The sequence below is a fragment of the Convolutriloba macropyga genome, chromosome 6, assembly GCF_964194025.1.
Source record: "Convolutriloba macropyga chromosome 6, txConMacr16.3, whole genome shotgun sequence".
Lineage (NCBI taxonomy): Eukaryota > Metazoa > Xenacoelomorpha > Acoela > Convolutidae > Convolutriloba > Convolutriloba macropyga.
Genome location: NC_134473.1, coordinates 72,493,825 through 72,514,662, shown reverse-complemented (window position 1 = coordinate 72,514,662; position 20,838 = coordinate 72,493,825). Strand labels below are relative to the sequence as shown.

Genomic DNA, 20,838 nt, shown 5'->3' with positions numbered 1-20,838 from the left:
GTTTCTGCTGCTCAATACTGTGATACTGGTATTTATCCGCGTAAAAATTGTCAAACAGCAAACTTTTGAACTAAACCTAGTTGAAAAAATTAACATCAATGTTTTTGATACTGAGCAAAGTTAGACCATTTTTGTTTTCTAGTTTAAGTTCTCTTGTCAATTTAGGTATAAAGCGCCGGAATTACCTTCACTAACGTTTTTTAAACTTTTTTTATTGGATAATAAGCAAAATCTTGAGGCTGTACAATTTTGATTCCAGTATAGCACAACTGGACATTTCAAACCTCTCGCAAAAGACGATTCAGCATGCTCTTGATAATGAAAAATTTCATGGTCTCAAAGAGAATCTAGCTTGTGAGAGAGAATCCGCCCGACTTCTCTCATTTTCTGTTCGACATGCCGAAGCTTGGTTGTTTGCTCCCCCCATTCCAGCTCTTGGTCTTCATATGGCACCAAATGAATTTAGAATTAGTGCAAAGTACAGGTTGGGTATCCCTGTCTAGGACGCCGAAAGTAAGTGCTCGTTCTGTAAAGCAGGAGTTCTTGACATCTATGGGGATCATGCCATTGCGTGTCACGGTCGAGGAGACGCAATTGCAAGACATGACCGGATTCAAGATAAAATAGTGCCTGCTTGCTCATCTGCGAATCTCTCACCAGTAGTGGAAAAAAATAAACTAATTCCAGAAAGCCAGTCACGCCCCGGAGACAGCTTTGTCCCGACTTGGAAAGCGGGGAAACCTGTTGCATTTGATGTAACTGTTACTTCGTCGCTGCAATACAACTCTCTCACTAATGCGGCTACAAAGGCAGGATACGCACTTGATTCAGCAGATGAAAGAAAATATTGTCTCTACGACGATAACTGCGCAAAAATGAGAATCACTTTTGTTCCCCTTGCAATTGAAATCCTTGGCGGGATATCGGCAAACTTCAAGAAAACACTCAAGCGGTTGGCTGTGTTAAGTGACAATTGTTCCTTCCAAGCACAGGGGTTGTCTGTAGCTTTCTGTAACTAATGCAATCCTTGTCAATCACCGCTATTCGGGGATCAGCGGAAATGTTGCTGGCACGGGCTCCCTAGTAGAGTATTTTGCTTTTTGGGTGCTCGACCGCTCGGAGGGGAGATGGTTGATCCAGTACTAATGCAATCATTGTCGACAGGTTTGATCAAGAGGTCTGCCTCAATGATTTTGTCACGCTCTTTTTGGCCAGATTTAACCATTTCAGAATAAGAAGAGTCCAGATTGGTCCTTTAGTGAGGAGTGGCCAAAACGATTGCAACAAACAGGAAATTTATCAATGTGCAGTTCTAGTATTTTTATTCTTACCTGACCAAAGTAAGGAGAATAAAAACATACATTTTACATGTGAAAAATGAAAATGCCGATGAAATGAGATTCATAAACTGTTGATCTGTTGTATTGACAACCACGTTTTGTTAACCGAGTTAATTGTTTTTTAATTTAATTTAAGTTTTTCCAAAAAATTTTTTTTGATAACACGTAAATTACCTACGAAATATTATAAGTGTTTTCGCAATTGGATTTTGTATTTAAAAAGTTGTGAAAAGATTAAAAGATTCCTTGAGAGCTCTCTTCATTTTTCTATAAATTCTTGACTTTCTATACAGAATGTTGCCCCATGAATTTTTGTTTGAAGACCTTTTTTCTGGAATAATTTGAACTGATGAGTTTAAATTTTCTTGATAGTTTTTTGTGCTTCATTGATTTTGATTTTGAAGTATAAGAAAATCTAGGATAGCAGTGCACAAATGAGCCATAAATACCACTATTGTGTGTCAAGTTTCACTAAATTTTCACTAAAGTCTCACCATAGACTAACACAATAGCTTAGACTTTAAAAAAAATTATATCTGTAGTAACATTCAATATCAATCAATCTAAAGTAGACAACATAGAAAAACAGACCTCAACAGAAACCAGAAATTGAGTCTTTAAACACTATTTTCATCGATTTAACGTTTGTCGAAATTATGAAACGTGATTTTTTTTTCGATTTTGGCGCTTCGGATGCTGTACACGTGATGAAAGGCATCTGCTTCCCTTTCAATTTTGTCGAGGGTTCGGTGGAACATTTTTTTTAGTTCTTAACGTCACTATAAACCCACTTGATGACTAATAAAAAAAGGGAATCACTTTTCCGCAGTTTTTTGCCTTTGCAAGACCTGGAGGACGTAAGACAATTCACATATGTCTGCGGTGCTTACGTAAAAGGATGACTCAATGGTAAATTTTATTTTGGGTTTATTTGAATCGAAATTGCGTTGGGTTTGTTTATACCTGAAATTATGTGTCTCGGAATATGGATTATCGTTGCCGATGAAGACAAGCTTAATTACTTGACGGTACATGTACATGAACGCGAATTTTAAACTAGAAGCTTTTTTTACTTTTTTGTCAATACGCGTACATGAGCGGGAATTTTAAGCTAAGAGAATTTAAACTTTTTTTTGTCAAATAATTCAAACTTTGAGCCTAGTTAACTATTGTATTGGAATGGTTATACATGTGATAGACCGTTACAGATAGATAGATACATGTTTGCTTATTCAATAGCGAATTGTGGGAATACAAATTGTTGGTGCGGTGGTTAGAAAGTGGTATAAATGAATGGAAAAATGAATGAAGGCAACTGCTTCCCGTTATGTTTTCCTCAATCCATGCCGCCGAGTATGAAAGCTCTTGTGTACGCACGTATACGTCCGCATGAACAAACATGTGTGAATGTATGTGTATGTATATGTGTATATGTGTGTGTGTGTGAGCAAGTGTGTGTGTGTGTGTGTTTTGTATGCTTTGCTTTATTCCATAATATTCCCAGTGAATGTTGGATGGAAAAAGGGGACAAATTGGTATAGTAGCTATAGCTTTCTAGCTCTGACTCAGAATTCAAGTTTTTTTGTAACACGCTTGTATGCCTCCATTGCCTACTTTATGTACCATTCAATTCGTTCACTCGTTCCCTCTCTTTTCCATAAATTCTTTCCCCTTTTGCCCACGTGTTCGCGCGCGTCAACACATAGTTCTTTTCGTTCGCTCGATCAACATAACGGAGCAGTTGTGATTACATATACCACAAAATCCTCAGTTTAGCCGTGCCTGGTTGCAAAATAGTCCCCCAATTTCTGCAAGTGTGGTAGGAAAACATTTCTAAAACCGGGAAACAATCCCTATCCCTAAAAGAACAAAATGTGTAATTTTGGAGAGAATTACTTACACGCCCTTTTCGGACTGTTATTACACAGCGCGCGTGCCCCTAGTGTGTGACGTATGTGTTATGGTAATCAGCAACCGCTATTCATTGATTGGTGCATATATTTTGGGCATACTGTCTACCTCAAAAATCCAATATCTGACTAAATGACGTATATTTTTTCAAAAATATAGTTATTCCTGCATTATAGCTATTCCTGGATTCAATAATTTCTTCATCAGTTAAATCAAGTTTAGCTATCGACAATTTTTACATAACCACAAAATGGCTTTTACCTGATGTAAAAAGTTACCGACTGCCAATACTAGTCATCTATTTTCTTTTCGGATAAGTATTATAACCACGGTTATAACAATAATTGGTTATTCGCATGCTGGGGTTTTATATGAATGAGTTATTGTTCTATTAGCAGACGATGAAGCTTCTTAGATAGTTCCTGATCGAAAGAAACTATGAAACGAGGAAGCGGTGGTAAGTCCCAATTCAACTGAACAAAATCGCTGAAAAAATTGAACAAACTCGAATCCGAATGAATCATTGTCATTTCTCATTATTCGCTTTGATCCACCATTTACTGATATCAATTATTAGTACTGAACAGTTTTTTAAAGTCTAATCTTGAAACTGTATGTTGCAACAACCTTACTGAGGTATTGGTCAATTTCAGTGGTCATCAAATAATTTCTGCAGTTTTAAATGACTCCATTATGGAAACAGAAGCTGTAGTCCAAAACCGACGGTTAATTTTAAAACGTTTTCCAATCTTAACAGAATATTGCGAAATACTTGCATGATAACCTTTTTTTGCAAGACCCTTGCCACAATCTTTTAAGATTCTTACCAGATAACTACCTGTCTCTTTCTAATTAAAAAATGGTCTTAACCTTGATAGCTAACTTGCTGATTTTTTCTTACAGAGCTGCTGTCCGCGAATCAACTGGCGATATTATAAGTAATGGTTAAGGGACTCTGCTTGAAGTCACTGAGAACTTTTGGCGTATTTAGTCAGAATTTCGAAGTGACTTCTGCAGAGTCACTGAGAACTTCTGGCGTATTTAGTCAGAATTTCGAAGTGACTTCTGCATAGTCACTTAACCATGCTTAAAACACGAAATGCGCACGTTTTAAAATGACCAAAGTCAACGGAATCAACTTCTGGCTAAGTAGCAACTTCTGGCATTTTGACTTCTGGCACTGCAGACTTTCGGTTTTTTAAAATGTGTACTTGAGTGTTTCAAGTATAACATTGCAGCTCTTCTAACAAAACCGAACTGCAAAAACCAATAGATGAGTGACATCTCGTTGAATTTGGATAAGTCAGTGTTTATATAAGCAACTATGCTGTTGCCCTCTAGTCTACTGTTTTACATTACTTAATCGCCCAATCAGAGCGGAGATTGTTTGAATCATTGTCACCTGATGAGTAAGGATATTGATAACTTTTACATACTTTTTTTCTTATCTAATGAGCGGGGGAGTAAAAATTAACTGAGCAGTGAAGTACAATACAACGGACGGAAATTGGAGAGGTCAAGTGTATGTAAAATCAAATTTCATAATTAATAGGCCGTCTCAAACGTCATTAAACTCTTTTAAGAACTTTAGGAGCCCCGTAACTAATTGTTTATTGTTCCTTTTCATCTGAGTGATCAAAATTTTGTAAACCAAGTTGATTTAAACTGATTTTCTATGGGGTTTTATATAGGCAAGGATAGATTTAGAGAACAGTTAACAGTTGAGAGTTAAAAGTCAAACTGAAAGTTTTATCAGTAAGTTACCACTGCAAAAATTCCACTCACTATTCCTCGACAACCTTTTACAAATAATTAGTTTAAAATTCACTCTCAGCAGAAGTTGTTCTGAAAAATGAGGATTTTGACAAACGAGTTTCTATAATAACATTAATCAAATTAATGCTGATCCCTCAGTGGTGAAAAAAACCGTTCATCTTGCAAGATGTTTGCTAGCTTCTTTCAAGATGCCGACTTATTGCAGGTTCTTGCAAGATAAAGGTGTATAGCAAAATGTGGTATGATAGTAATCATAGGAATGTAATACATATTCTTTTTCAAGATTTTTTCCAAGGTTCCGAAATCCTTTTTACTGAGTTATTAATTATGCCGAGAAATTTTCTAAATACTATGTTGCATCAAAACTTCACAGAACTTGCATTTTTCCAATTTTTTAAACCTCAAGCTAAGTTGTGATGAACAATATCAGCAGAAATGAAATTCGGCATGAAATACTTTGTATCGAGACGAAAAATCACACATATGATGAAAAAATTACAACGCATTTACGATTTGTTAAGAGAGGAATCAATATTGTTGAGATTCTGGCTTCCTTAAAAATTATCTACGGCGTTCATAATTTAGTAGCCAATCAATTGATTTTTTAAACAGTGTGATATTTGCTATTGGAAATCGCACACGTTTTCCGAGAAACTGACTTTAAAATACTTATTCGACTTTTGCAACTTCCGAATCACTTTCTGATCCAGACTTTATAACTCTTGTATGTTTCTTTTATTAAATCCTATGTTAATGAAAATTTCCCAATTGAACAATTTTAGGTTCTATTCTGTTTCGGCCTCTCTAGTGTTTTTTGTGACCCCTATAACAAGTTATGTGTTACATAGAAAGTTGTCCACTAGAAAAATAGCGGGTGAGCATAAAGGATTAATAGTTTTGTGATGTAAAAGTTATATTATATAGAATCCAGACCCAAATTTCATTGAGAAACATCTGACAATGATTAAATCAGGTGCCTTTACAGCAAGTTTAACCAACTGAAAATTTGCCTTTAGTGCAATACAGTTTTTTTGTAAAACTCGATGAACTGTAATTTTGAGCAAAAACTAACAATCTTGTTGCAACCACAAAAATTCCCGGAAGTATCCCCTGTTATTAGAAGTTGTAACAACTTCTACACTCAATTAGGTTATGTATTTCTCTAATCACATATATCAATCGTTTTTTGCAATTTTAAGAGTAATTTCTGAAGACTAGATGATGCACTAATTGTTACAATTTTTCAACATTTTTAACATCTTGATTTTAACGAAGAAAAACAACGGAATTTGACGAATATTGTAAATTGAAAAATAAATCAATAAATCAAAGTGCATTTTTTCATTCTATTCAAACTCTTTTGTTGTTCTATTGTATTAATTTGTTGTTCTTAATTTGGATGAACTGAAAGAATGAGGTTTAGTTTCAAACTATTCTGATACCAATTTTGGACATAATTCGGAAAGCTATTTGATGTCAACCACTGGTCGAAATGTAAACGGTTTTGAATAAATAAAAAAGCGAGAATACCTGTGACTGCAAAAAAAAATTATATACGAACATGTTGCAAATTTGAATCTAATTTTTGGAGGTTCTCTTTCAAAACATGCCCACTACAGTTAAAAGCATTTCTCACATAAATGCAGTACCTTTTCTGTGCCGGTAAATTTTTGGCAAGTATTTTAGGCTAAAATTCGGCTAACAAATTATTGTCAATAGAAAGTTCCAACTGTTCGGTTTTTTTTCTTTTTCTTAAAGGCAAATACAAATAGAAATAAACACTAATGTCCTGAAAACGAAATTACAATATTTTTGTTTTATGTCCACAGTAGGATAGAAACATACAAATTTACTTTTGACTGTATGACACTTCTCTCTAAATTTCACGGAATGTGTCACAAACGAATTTTTCGTTTCTTCTGCAAAACTCTGTGAACAAATTCTTTTGTTTATTTGCTCGACAATGATGAAGTATACCACACCTACAAATGATTGATTGATTATAGATTGATTGATTGGTTGGTTGATCTGTAGAACCGCATTTATCATTCTTACCTCAAAATTTTCTTAAAATTGGGTTTGGATCTAAATGGCGTCAGGCTGTATTTAGAAAGTTCTTTGGTTTGACATTGGTTTAAGAGTTTCAAATCATAGTAATTAAAGGTCAACAAAGTTTATCTTTGCGAGTTTTGCATATTTCTGAGTTACTTTTCAGAAACCTTAGAAACTTAGCTTAATTTTAAGCCATTTTATCAGTAGTTTCGTCATAATTGTCAAATTGGCAAACGAGGGTTAGTAAATTAACAAATTTCTGTAAATTAGGAGACAGATTGAAAATGAAGGAAAATTTGTTCAAGCCAATTTCAAGACTCAATACCTTCTAAATCAACATGTTTCATAACTAAAAATTGCATTTTTAATTTTAAAAAATTCGGCAATCAAACTCAAAATATTCTTGTAAAAGTACACTATACTCCAATACAGTTTGTTGCATTTCAATATTGTTATCACTAAGCTATTATTTATGGTGGATAATTTGTTTTCTGTTGTTGCTCGCTAAGATTTTGAATATTTCGGCAGTTTTTTTACCATGACAGAATTTACGAGGGAACAAATAAAAATTGTCATCAAGGCAGCACGGTTTTTTCAAAGCTGTGAAAAATTTTTGTTGGTTTCCCGTGATCAGAACTAACCAAGATCTCATTAATATTTATTAAAAAAGATTGAGGTTGTAAGCTCTTGGTAAGCTGTTTAAAGTTTTTTTTAAGTTGAAAGAGAATTTGAGAACATGCATGTCTTGATAAGGTGCAACAAATTTGGACTCTCTGGGACACTAATAAAATAAACAACTTGTATATATCCAAACTACAAGTTTTTTTTAACTTTTACTTGTTTGCCGAGAGCTGAAAGCTTAAAAATTGTGCAAATTAAAAAATAAAATTTTTTACTAACTTGTTTAAGTTCGAATGCCTTCTGATGAAAAACTAAATATCGCGTTATGGTTAAATGATTATAATTATTTTGCTGTTGATTATTTTTTGTTCCCAAATTAAGCTGCCGGTGGGAAGGAACAGTGTCCTGCTTTTTCACTCCCATCTGTTGAGCCTCTTATCTTTTCAATCCCATTAGTTCGCCCCTCTATTATAGCAGCTCACTAATCGTTTCGTCATGCCGCGCGGGTCGTGGCCAAGCCTCGCTGACCCGTGAGACTTGGTATAACACTATCACAGCCAAACACGGGAATAACTTATCCACTGAATTAGGAGTGACGCTTTCAAACTCAAATGCTTAATTGTAGGAGAAATGATTGAGGGATGAGATATTTTTGATAACATATGAGAAGTTAATTGAATCGGGGTGTAAATACGTAGAACCTGAAGAGACATTTTTGCTCCTTTTCGTTTCCTACGACCTTTCATATAATTTAAGAATAGAGCAAAAAGTAGTATTTCATATTTGAAGATGGTCTTGAGAAACATAATCAACCGGGAACGAGATTTTTGGTAACATTACATTTTTTATGGTAATGGTTTCTCCTAATTTTTGATTATCATTGTAGTCTTTTTTCAATTCCGTATTTTCTTAAAATCTTTTGATTTCACTAAAACTTTGCCATGTTTTAGAGATTAAAAATCTGTTTTGTATACTTTTCAGTTACTTTTCAGAAACCTTAGAAAGTTAATTTAATCTTAAGCCATTTTATCAAGATTTTCGTCATAATTGTCAAATTGGCGAACGAGGGTTAGTAAATTAACAATCATGAGACAGATTGAAAATGAAGGAAAATTTTTTCAACCCAATTTCAAGACTCGGCTTATTTCATTTGGTTGTATAATTGATTAGTGCCCATGATTGAAAACCTTCTAAATCAACATGTTTTAAAATTTCAATATTGAGTTTTTAATTAAAAATTTCGACAGTCAAATTTTTGTGATAAAAGTACGTCATACTCCAATTCAGTTCGGTCAATATTGTTATCACGATTTTTTATGGTAGATAATTTGTTTTCTGTTGTTGCTCGCTGAGATTTTGAATACTTCGGCAGTTTTTTTAGCAAGACAGAATTTACGAGGGAGCAAATAAAAATGCCATCAAGACAGCACAATTTTTTCAAAGCTGTGAAAAATTTTTGTTGAATTCCCTTGATCGGAACTAAACAAGATCTTATTAATATTTATCGAAAAGACTGATGTTTTAAGCTCTTGGTAAGACTAATAAAATAAACAACTTGTATATACGCAAACTGGTAGTTTTTTTACTTTTACTTGTTTGCCGAGAGCTGATAGCTTAAAAATCGTTCAAACTAAACAATAAATTTTTTTTACTAACTTGTTTTAATATGAATGCCTTCTGATGAAAAACTAAATATCACTTTATGGTTAAATGATCATGATTATTTTGCTGTTGATTATTTTTTGTTCCCATATTAAGCTGCTGTTGGGAAAGAACAGTGTCCTGCTTTTTCACTCACAACTGTTTAGCCTCTTATCTTTTCAATCGCAATAGTTCGCCCCTCTATTATAGCAGCTCACTAATCGTTTCGTCATGCCGCGCGGGTCGTGGCCAAGCCTCGCTGACCCGTGAGACTTGGTATAACACTATCACAGCCAAACACGGGAATAACTCCGCTGAATTAGGAGTGAACATGCTTTTAATTTCAATTGCCTGATTGCAGGTGAAATGATAGAAGGATGAAATATTTCATTAATATCATATGAGAGGTTGAATAAATCGGGGTGAAAATCAAAAGAACTCGAAGAGGTATTTGCCCCTTCTCCTTTCTTACGAACTTTCATACAATTCAAGAATAGAGGAAAAAAGCAGTATTTTATATTTGAAACTTAACCTACCGGGAACGAGATTGTTGGTAACCTTATTTTTAGATGGCAATAGTTTGGTCCAAATTTTTATCATTGTCGTCTTTTATGTCATTTCCGGATTTTTAAAAAATTGTTGACCTTTTTATGATTTCACCTAAACTTTGCAATTTTTTTTGAGACAAAATCTGCAAAAAAAAATTTTGCTTCTCCGATAATTTGAAAACCTCCTTTCCTATCTTAACACATTCACGCTGTCTCTCCGCCTAACAATTTAGGATATCTGAGTGCTAAATATTCTACGGTTTTCACATACACTAGCACTCGTTTCAGGGATATTTTGAAAGTCATTATTTTTTAAACATTTTTTCTATAGTTGAATATCAGTTGGATATCTATGTTACTCATATTTCTGTATATCGCAGCCTGTTTCACTGTTGTATCTAGTTATGAGTATTTAAAAGCAGATATTTGATTAATATATACTGTCTGCTTTGCGCTAGCTTTAATAAACACTGCCTTCAAAAGTCAATCCCCTCCCAATCCAGATTTCTGGACAATGTGTTTTTCCTTTCAACACTATGCGGATCAAATTTTTACTAATTGATTTTCTGAGCCTACATTTTTAGTTGCCATCTTTTTATAGTTGCCATCTTTTAACGTTTCATTTCAAGTATTTCAAAAAATTTTTTGTACAACTGAAAAATGTAGTAAAACAAAAAAGCTTAAAAGTGTAGAAAACAATTTTTTTGCGTTAATTAAAGATTTTGGGAGCCAGCTTAATCGGATGTGTTCATTCGATGAATCTAATTTTTTTTTGAGAAAAATATTCGAATTGGATCTGCGCATTGCAACATTGTGAATAGATTTTAATGCGGTTGCGGAAAAAAAACTCTAGGAAAAACCCCCACTTCATTTTAGATAGGAAATAAACCCCCACGGAAATAAACCCCCACGGAAATAAACTCCAATTTACTATTAAAAAGCTGAGCATTTAGCGTGTTTGCCAATGCCTTGCGGGCCATGGCAGAGCCTTAGGGGCCCGTGGGAGTTGATATGAAACTATCTCAACCAAACAAATTATCACCACCGTAATACAATTTTAAATTGGGAGTTTATTTCCGTGGTGGTTTATTTCTGTGGGGCTAAATCCGTGGTTTTTTTCCCCGGGGTTTTTGTCCCATCTAAAGGTTTTAGGTCAAAATATCTAATCAAACTGTTTTTTTTTTCAGAATGCATCAGATTTATATTTTCAAAAACGAAAGCTCAAATAAAAATTTTTTGTTATGAAGTTTTTACTACCTATTCCTCAATTTAAATACAATCAAATGGATTTACCTCGGATTAAAGTGTCTAAAATGTAACGTTTCTATAAGACAAAAAATGTTTTTTGGACATTTTGTTTTTAAATTTTGAGAAAAATAGCGAAGAAATGGTAGTCTTTTCAATGTAAGCGTTCCTTGTACATTTAGTTATCTATGTCATGGCACAGTTAAATAATGATAACACGAGCGTTGGACCGCATTCTAATGCTCTCAATATTGATTGAAACAAATTATAAAAAGTTTTTTTTTCACCTATTTCATTTCTTGCACTAATGAATTTGGTTAGATTACGGTCATAGTCAAGTTCCAGGCAGCCATATTTTTTTTGTTCAATTTTTTGGCTGTTCTTCGCAATACTATTTTTAATATATTGGTAAAATCGACCCATGGCCATTAAGGTCGACCTAAAGTCTGATCATATCCTTTATCGGTCGACCACTGTCTTTCCATACCTAATATCGGTCGACCACGGTCTTTTCATAAGCCGAACTCTCAACAGGGGTACTTAATACCTTAGATTTATATTTGGTTTCAAGTCACTTGCAGGGCTTTAGTATGCAAAATTTTGAGGAATCCATTAGATTTTGTTAGCTTGCTGCTATGAGTCCATTGACTCATTAGAGCTATTTGCAATAAAATGCTTAAATATGTAATCTTCAAACGCATTGATGTGCCTCATTTTCTTTGTAAAAATGATATTTGTTTTTGGCTTAATGAATATTATTTATTAAATTGTTCAAAATGACTTCACATACCAAAACTGAGAGAATTGGTTCAGTGGGTTTAGCGATAGGGTCAAAAGATCTACAAAAAACATTGTTTCAGTTGGGCTTCCGGTGAGTCTGCCTGTGGGTAGCTCTCGACCCCGAAGCTGTTTACCCGAAACAACCGTCACGTCCCGACAACGCCACAATCTAGCCCTAGACGCGCGCCAACTATTCCCCCCACCCGCTCAACCTCGCGCCCAACACGCAGTCTGTGGAAGTCCAGCCGCCTCTGGGGCTGAGACTGGGGAAGGCGGTGGGAACGGCGCTGCCGGCTCTCAGGGTGCTTGTGAAAAGGGGTTGTCCAAAGGAGGAGGGGTGGTGGGGAGTGGTCCCGGATCGGCCCCATTCTCCCAACCCTGTCTGCCTGTGAAAGACACGGGGCCCACTAGGATACTACCGTACCTGTTCCTGGGGTCATACCAGGTTATAATTCGCTCTTTGTTTCTTGCTAGTTTTTATAGTTCATTGAAGTGGTGAGCTCTGTCTCATTTAGGTGCTATACCCATTTTTTGATGCTAATCCCTCAATACGGAAATGATTCTCCATTGATGGAAAATTCTCCATCTTTTCTATCAAAATATTTCTTTTTAATTGAACTTTCAATAAAAACTCAAAATCTCAGATCTCAAAAAAAAATAATAGTTTTACCTAAATTCCCAGGCTGAGGTCCCAGACTGAAAGTCGATATGTCCAGACCGAAATGAACGCACAAGGGGGGTGTCGTGCGTTCAAAATTACACGGTCTGGAAACACGAATGAACGCACGATAGTCTAGACATAGGCAACTTTGAACGCACGATAGTCTGATCATAGGTAATTTTGTACGCCCGATAGTCTCGACATAAGCAACTTTGAACGAACGATAGTCTGGACATAAGCAACTTTGAACGCACATAAGTCTGAAAATAGGCAATTTTGAACGAAGGAAAGTCTGAGCATGATGGATCTGGAGCGCAAAAAAATTTTTTGTATGGAAACAAGAATGTCAAAAACTGATGAGTCCATGTTTGACTAAACACTCCTACTAGAGTGCTCACTGATGTGAAAGCTTTCTACCAAGAAAACTTCAACTCACTTGAATTCAAAAGTTACAAAACATCGAACGCAGGAAAGTTCGCATCCAACCTTTTGCTTTGTTTTAGACAATTTCACACCTAGAATTATACCCCCTTGCTGAAGTTGCAAAACAAATCATGCTTTAATCACTGGGTCGGTCGCTGTCAACCCCTTCAGCCAATACATTCATCGAGGCCAATACTTCCAATAAAAGGAACGCTTCCAACTGCTAGGGCACTTCACCACAACCATCACCCTAATATATCTATACTTAAAAAGAATACATTATAAAAACATAGTCTGAACATGAACGCACGAAAGTCTGGACATACCTATTTTTGAACGCACAAAAGTCTGGACATACGCACTTTTGAACGCACGAAAGTCTGGACATAGGTGTTTTTGAACGCACAATAATCTGAACATGAACGTACAAATGAGAGCACGGATTTTAATTTGGAACCTAAATTAAACCCTGGTCATATAAGTCTGGTCAAATTCAATTTTAAGTAAAAAGTTTTCTTCTAAATAACTGTTTTTTTTCATTTATTGTTCTGACTAGCTACCGCTTACAGCTCGGGCCTTATGCCAAGTAGTCGATATCAGTACTGCAAAAGTTCAAATGAAAGTCAGCTTTCTTTTTCACTAAGGAGTAAGTCTTGACAAGTCTTGGTTTTTTCAGTACGATCCTGCCTTGTTCAAGACCTTGTAAACACTACAAAGTTAAATCCCAGTTCTAAAACAACTTTTTGAAAACGTTCCGAAAAGTAGTGTTTCAAACAGCCACTTTTTCGGGATAATTTTAATGCAATTTCAGCATTGTTTTCAGAATTTTTCAGCCAAATTTGCCGAAGGTTGTTCCAATTTTGGTGTAAAGTTCAACAGGCAGTCAAAAATTTTGAGATAGTCCAATAACTGTGACTCAGCTGTGGCTCTTCTATATACTTCTTCTGATTGAGTCATTTCATGACCCACAGAAACTGTGAAGCACAAATTTTTATTTCTTTACAATTTTTAACAATTTTTTCTATCATTTGTTCACTTTGGTTTGTGATCAGATTTAAGCTCTGCCTGTTCAGTTAAAATCGACAAATTTCGGCTAGCTCAGAAACGTTTCGAATCAGATTTTAGAGCCTTCAAAATTAAGTTAAGTTTTGTTAGATTTTAGCTCGCTTTTAAAACGAGCGCTGTTGCGTTTTGTTTTGAAATTGCCTTGTGTCTTACCAACAATGGTGGGTGCAAGGTCGTCTACACTCTAAATTTTTTTCGCGTAAGATAGCATAAAAAATCATGTGCCAACACAGATAAAAAGTGACACACGAGAAAAATGCAATTTACGTGATTTTTTGTGTAAAATCACACGAATCTCTCGGGTTGGCCTTCACGAGTTTTCATGTGATTCACACGAGTTTTCACGTAATTTCTCATGTAAATTCGCACGATTTTTCATGTGAGTCTACGTGATTTATTGGGGGATTTACACACGAAAAATCGTGTATTTTTTCTTAAAATTTTGCGCGATTTTTTTTTGCAAAAAACGTCCGAAAAATCATGTGAAAAACCCCGAAAAATAATGAGGGCTCACAATAAAAATTGTGTAATTTTACATGACAAATAAGATGAAAACTCGTGTGGATCGCATAAAAACTCGTGAAGGCCAACCCGAGAGATTCGTGTGATTGCACACGAAAAATCACGTAATTTGGAATTTTCTCGTGTGTCAGTTTTTAACTGAAAAATCGCGTGTTCGCACATGATTTTCTATGTAATTTCACACGATAAATCATGTACTGCACTTTTTTAAAACTCATTCAAAAAAGGCGCGGTCGCCCCAAAAGCACTTGTTGTTATTGCTGTTAGGAGAAATTTTTTTCATTTACGTCTCTAACGACCTACTAAAAATACAATTTTAAATCTTTCTTGATTTGAAAGTCTCATCACTATAGCAAACAACCAAGTTTTCAGTTTTCAAAGGTTTGTTTTCAAATAACATCAATCAACGAAGTCTCTTTTTATCCTCAGACATTTAGAGTGTATGATCGCAAGTAATGTCGAGTATTGGCAAAAATTTTCAAAGACTTCTCCCGACAAAATGATAAAAGATGCAGTATAAGAGATCCTGTGCCTATTTTGTAGGATTATTGCTAAAAATTGTCAACCTAGTAATAGTTAAGGAGGACGCTGTTACGGGCGGAGAGGAGAAAGACATAAGATGAGAATAGTAAGCGGCCTGTGGGACTTGATATGAAGCTATCACAGCCGAACAAAAAAACACAACCAATAATGCTATGCGCTGAATATAGGAAATGAAAGCTTAAATCTGATTGGCCATACGCAGCTTGAATATTTTTTCATTCTATTGTCCCAATTTTTGCTTTTGATCTACTTAATTCGGAATTTCTTACATTTACTGTTCTTTAATTTAAACCAATCAGGTTATTTGGCCAATCAAATTCAAGCATTCGGCTCTGAATCTCTTTTTTTTCCATTCCGCTCTGCGGCTGTTCGGCTCCAATTCCTAGCACCAATAGTTAAATAGTAGTAATGAGGGCGCTAGTGAAAATGGCAGACGTACCAAAATATAGAAATTCTATTGCTGCCCAATCACAATTGAGAAAATTGGAGTATTGTTTTCTGATTGGCTGATTGCTCAACAAATTCTCCATGTTTTAAAATAGGATATGAATGTTAACGTAAAGTTGCTCATAAATCGCGATAAGCCGAAAGAGAAAAAATAATTTATTTTGAGGGAAACTGGTCTCGAAGTTCGGTTGTGATAGTTTCATATCAAGTCCCACGGGCCGCTGAGGCATGGCCATGGCCCGCGAGGCATGGCCAGATGCGGTAAAAGATATCATCTATAATTAGGCTATGTCCAACTTAGGCTAATTGAACGCATAAAGGTATAGTGTTTTAAATTTGTCAACCAATCACATCCGTTGAAAATTCTATATTTTGGTACGTCTATTTGTTAAGACGTCACCATTAATGAGGCGTGGTAGGTAAATAATGTTTGTGTTTATTTGTTTGTGTTTGTTTAGGATTCTCTGAATGAGCGTGAGCTGTGCAGCCTGGGCATTAACTTTGTGCTGAACGTGTCAAGAGGGACAATCAAGCCCAACTGTGTCTCAGAGGACTGTTTCATGCGCATCCCGGTGGATGACAACTACGACGCCCACATCACCCCCTACTTCCAACAGGCATTCCAGTTCATTGGTAAGATCACATACGAACTGTAACCCTTTTATCTTCTTCACATATCGCTCTCTATCGCTCCCTCTTTAAATGTATCTATAATTGATAGGCTCTTTCCATTAAAACATTGAAACTCCACACCCACGTCGAAAGCGAATGATCATCTAAGAATCTTGAATGATAACTATTTGTCGGCTCTTTTCTGTTATTGCCCCCCAGCCTTATATAGCCAGTCTATTTGCACCCCCCAAATATGTACTTTTGGTCCTTAGAGATACCTTATTTCAGTCATAATAAATTGCCGGTACCGGTAGACGAATGGATGAATTTTTGTTAGCGGTTGTCAAAAAAATCAGTGCCGTAAAGCTATTCCTGTGAAAGAAAAGCGCAAAAATATTAAAAACACGCATTATTCTTTGTCTGCTTACATTATAAGCAAAGTTTAATTACCGTATGCTTCTTAATTTCAACACTTAGCAGCATAATTAAATTGTAAATGCCGTTTGTATATAATTGTATATGTAATTGTATGAAATGAAACCAATATGCTATAGCATGTATAAGTGGGGGGTGCAAATGGACGTGGGGGGGGGCAATAACAGAAAAGAGCCTATTTGTCTTGCAAGAATCTTACATGACAACCATTCGTCTTGCAAGAATCTTACATGACAACCATTCTAGGATCTTTTCTGCAAGCGCCCCCCCAGCCTTATATAGCCGTTAAATTTGCACCCCCCAAAATCTAAGTTTTCGCGAATTATGAGAGCGATATTTGCATTTCATTGAAACAAAGGTGTCTAGGTAAATTGAAGGCACTTTTAGAATAGTTTCCTTAAAACGTTTCAAAAACTCAAGCCCTTATTGTAGCCGATAACACCAAAAATGATTTAATACAGAAATTTTTATTTATGCTTACGTTATATGCAACAGATTTTGGTTGAATACGTAATACTTTCAAACCATAGCTGTGCTAGCTTTTAGTAAATGCATATTGCTCATATATGTTCACGTATAAGATTACTTAGCTTTAACAATATGTTTACACATTTATAAATGGGGGTGCCTAACTAAGCGGGGGGGGGGGGGCGCTAGCAGAAAAGATCCCCATTCTATCCAAAGATAGCCATCCCGATTTTGGCTCGTTATTTACAAAGTTTTAACTCATTGAGCTGTGTAACGTGAACTCAAAATAGTCTCACAAAAATAGAGAGGACTAAAATATTTTTTCAATTCCGCTCATCCATTTTGTTTAACTTACAACTGATGTAATTGCAACGAGGGTTATTCAAAAACCCGGTTTTTGATCAAAAACCTTACGAGTTTGATAATTTATGGATGGGGATAATGTTAGGGGGTCTATGCAGGTGCAACTACTGTGAAAATGGACCAGTACTGGATTGGAACCAGCATCTCTTACTTGCAAGCCTAGTGTGCTATCCATTTACACCAACTGGTCTTAAGCTCTCGAACTGGGGTATCTGTTATAACCCGTTCTCACGTTCTTTCTTGTTCCTCAACCCGAGTCGAGGTCCTATAGTTTTATGCCCAGACAACACGTTGTCTGGGATGGGGAGTAAACACTGACCTTTTTATAAATGGTCTGGAAGAATTTTGTTGTCTGGAAACTGTATGGTAATAAGTCTGGGAGGTCTGGACATAGATCTGCTAGGTCTGACCATGAGTCTGGAATTTAAGGCTTCATTTCTCTAGCCAAGTATACGTTGAACAAGTAGAGCTTCTTGTCAATCTATGTCAAGCTTATCTTATGCACAATTTACATTAGGTTGTTCTCTCTCAACCTTCTAACAGATACCAACGGCCTGCTGATATTCATTGCAGTCTAAGGGGCACCATTTGAACTTTTGTAACTGTGTTTTAGATAGAGCCAAGAATAGTGGAGGGTGTGTACTGGTCCACTGCATGGCTGGTATCTCCAGAAGTGCCACTGTTGCCATCGCTTACTTCATGCGAGAGCACAACTGCACCCACGAGGAAGCCATGAGGTTAACACTCCCACCTTTTGCAAACACTGAAATGAAATTTGAAAATTCTTGTAAAAATGTCTGACACGACGTGTTTTTGGCAGCCTTAAAAAAATTTCTGACCACTTAGCTGGGAATCGTGAGATGTTAGATGCAATTACTGACGCGAAAATGTCAATGTGTTCAGACATGTTAGATATTCAAAAAGAGGCTACGATTTAAATCATTTTATTAATTTTGAAGACATTTTTGCTTCGCAAGATCGCGCATATTTTAGAAAAGTATAATCAGTTAGTTTCGTTTCACTGGGTCATAGTTTCTACTGCACCGAAACTTTCAATTCCGTACTCAGAAATTTTAAATTCAACAATATACGATATTATTTGACAAAAAAAGTTGAGCGCGAATAGTAGTTCCAATCACACCTTAGCTGGGGTAAGGCGACTAAATATCTATTGAAATATATTTTTTCATTTGGTTAGGTTTGCAGATTGACTTATTTCAGATAGAAGGATACAATAATTACATTATTAGAGAACCCGCATCCACTGATGATCTTAACGGGAGGCAAACTTTTTTTGGAAGAACTTCGATGAAATTTTATGAGAATAATCAACATTTTTCAAAAATTCTTCTGTCCTGTTCTTAAGCTTTCAAGCTTACTATTATACTGCTAGCCAAATATTCAGCTGTAATTTTTCATGATTTCTTCTAAATTTAGAGTTCTAAAGTCTAAGGAAAACATAAACTATATGGAAAAAATTAGATCTGAGAAAAAATATCGGGAAATATTTAAAAAAGGAGGGGTTATTCCAAATACTGGTCTGTATTTGATGGTCTGTAATAAGAGAAATCTTTGTAGAGTTTATTTTGCAATTAGATGTGGAGATTCATGAATGTCCAAGTTATTATTTCACAATAATAACATAAAATGACATACGAAAAAGAGTATAGAAAAGATGGTTAGTATTCAGTGGTCATTTTCCCTTTATTTCTCTACTCCTCACGCAAAAAACAATTCTGGAAAAATTGTTTTTGAACAAAAAAGTCAACAAAATTTTGTTTACAAGAAGCACAAATGGAAGAAGTTAGCTGGAAACCAAAGCGTTTCCTTGTAACAAATTACTTTAGCATGTCAAAATTTGTTAAGATTGCAAATTGCATTAACATTTGATGTTCGTAATAACTTGACAAAACATAAAAAATAAGCAACGAACAACTTTCAGCAACGAGTACTTTTAATTACTCTCGAATGAATGACCGTTTTGGACTTTTTTCTACAACATTATTCTCTCTCAACTGGCTTTTTCCTGCTTCATTTTTGAATTTCTGCGTGATCTCAATTGCTTTCAATCTGAAGAAAGTTTGTTGCTAAACTAAAGATTAAACATGCAGTTTAATTTGCATTGAACGGCGATATAGCTAATTGGTTAAGATGTGGGACTGTTATCTGCAGGGCGCGGATTCGTACAACTCTGGGGTCGGCAATTTTGCGACCATTGAAAATTTCGGATCTTTTCCGTTTGTAACCCCCCCCCCAACTACTGGGCTCATGTAATTGCATCCCATCCATCGCATGCGCCATATTTTTAACTACAATTTGCTATATAATGACACGTGCTCTGTAACTGGGGGTGCGTAACTTACAGGGGGCACAAACGAAAAAGATCCACATCTTTTGAGCAACACTCCCTCTAATTTAAATTGCCCCCACCCTGTTGTGCGAGACCAATTTCTCCCAAGTTGTTCAGTTTATGTTTAGGTCTTACAGGGTTTCGATAATTTTTCAGATCTCAAACAGAACAGAGCAAATGAAATGACTTTGCATAATATGGATATAAAAAATATTAAAGTTGAAATTTGTTTGAAACATTTCTTATACTTGTCTGTTTACAATGACTATCTTGTAGAATAATTGTTTGAATCATGCTCATTGAAAGAAAAACATCTTTTTTTCGTAATTCTTGAAAAAGAAAAACTGTGGGTGTTACAGTTGAAGTTCGATTAGGATATTTTTCCGATTAGGATAAATCTTACTCCAAATTTAAGAGATTTTTCTTTCTAAACATTCAATCAACTTTTGTATCAATTAAATGAAGTTAAAAGGCTTTCGATTTGCAGCAATATTTGTAAATGTTTTTTAAATGAAATACAACATGCTTGTAAACTTCGAAAGACATAAAATTGCAAAGTTTTAGTCATAATTTAATTAACCAATTTATACAGCAGCGATGCGCAAATTTGGGTTTATTTACTTTTCAGGTTTGTGAAAGAGCGCCGTCCCTCAATTGCTCCCAACTTCAACTTCCTCGGTCAGCTGTTGGAGCTGGAAAAGTCCCTGAAGAGTGAACGTATGCAGAGGTACCACCAGACACACGGATCCTCGTCATCTCTCAGGACTGCGAGTGAGAGCCACATTGTGGGGTGGACCGGCTCCTCCTCCAACTCCTCAACCTCGTCAGCTCATGACACGTCTTCAGTCAGCGAAGAGATGCTAGCAGCAGCCACCTCAGGTTCAATGATCTGTCCGGGTTACTTCTAATTTAGAAAATCGGGTCTTTAATTTTATGACAACCACCTGCCCCTCCCATCCCCCCAGGGAGAACATATAACCCTCCTCCTCCTCAGATTAGCGTAATTACACCATTAACGGGCCGAAATTTTGTAGG

General features: G+C 35.7%; 1 protein-coding gene across 2 annotated transcripts in view; it reads left to right on the top strand.

The window, feature by feature from the left end:
• The window catches only part of LOC142340591 (uncharacterized), a 32,562-nt gene that overhangs the window by 4,474 nt on the left and 7,250 nt on the right, over positions 1–20,838 (top strand). The window contains exons 2-6 of one of the 2 annotated variants that reach the window (XM_075391266.1): positions 3,650–3,708; positions 11,995–12,359; positions 16,034–16,208; positions 18,067–18,190; positions 20,432–20,682. In XM_075391266.1, coding sequence (XP_075247381.1) covers positions 3,690–3,708; positions 11,995–12,359; positions 16,034–16,208; positions 18,067–18,190; positions 20,432–20,682 — 934 coding nt within the window. In that variant the 5' untranslated portion in view covers positions 3,650–3,689. Of the gene's footprint in view, positions 1–2,876; positions 3,709–11,994; positions 12,360–16,033; positions 16,209–18,066; positions 18,191–20,431; positions 20,683–20,838 lie in introns of those variants that run through there. The other variant, XM_075391267.1, reaches the window with a different exon arrangement.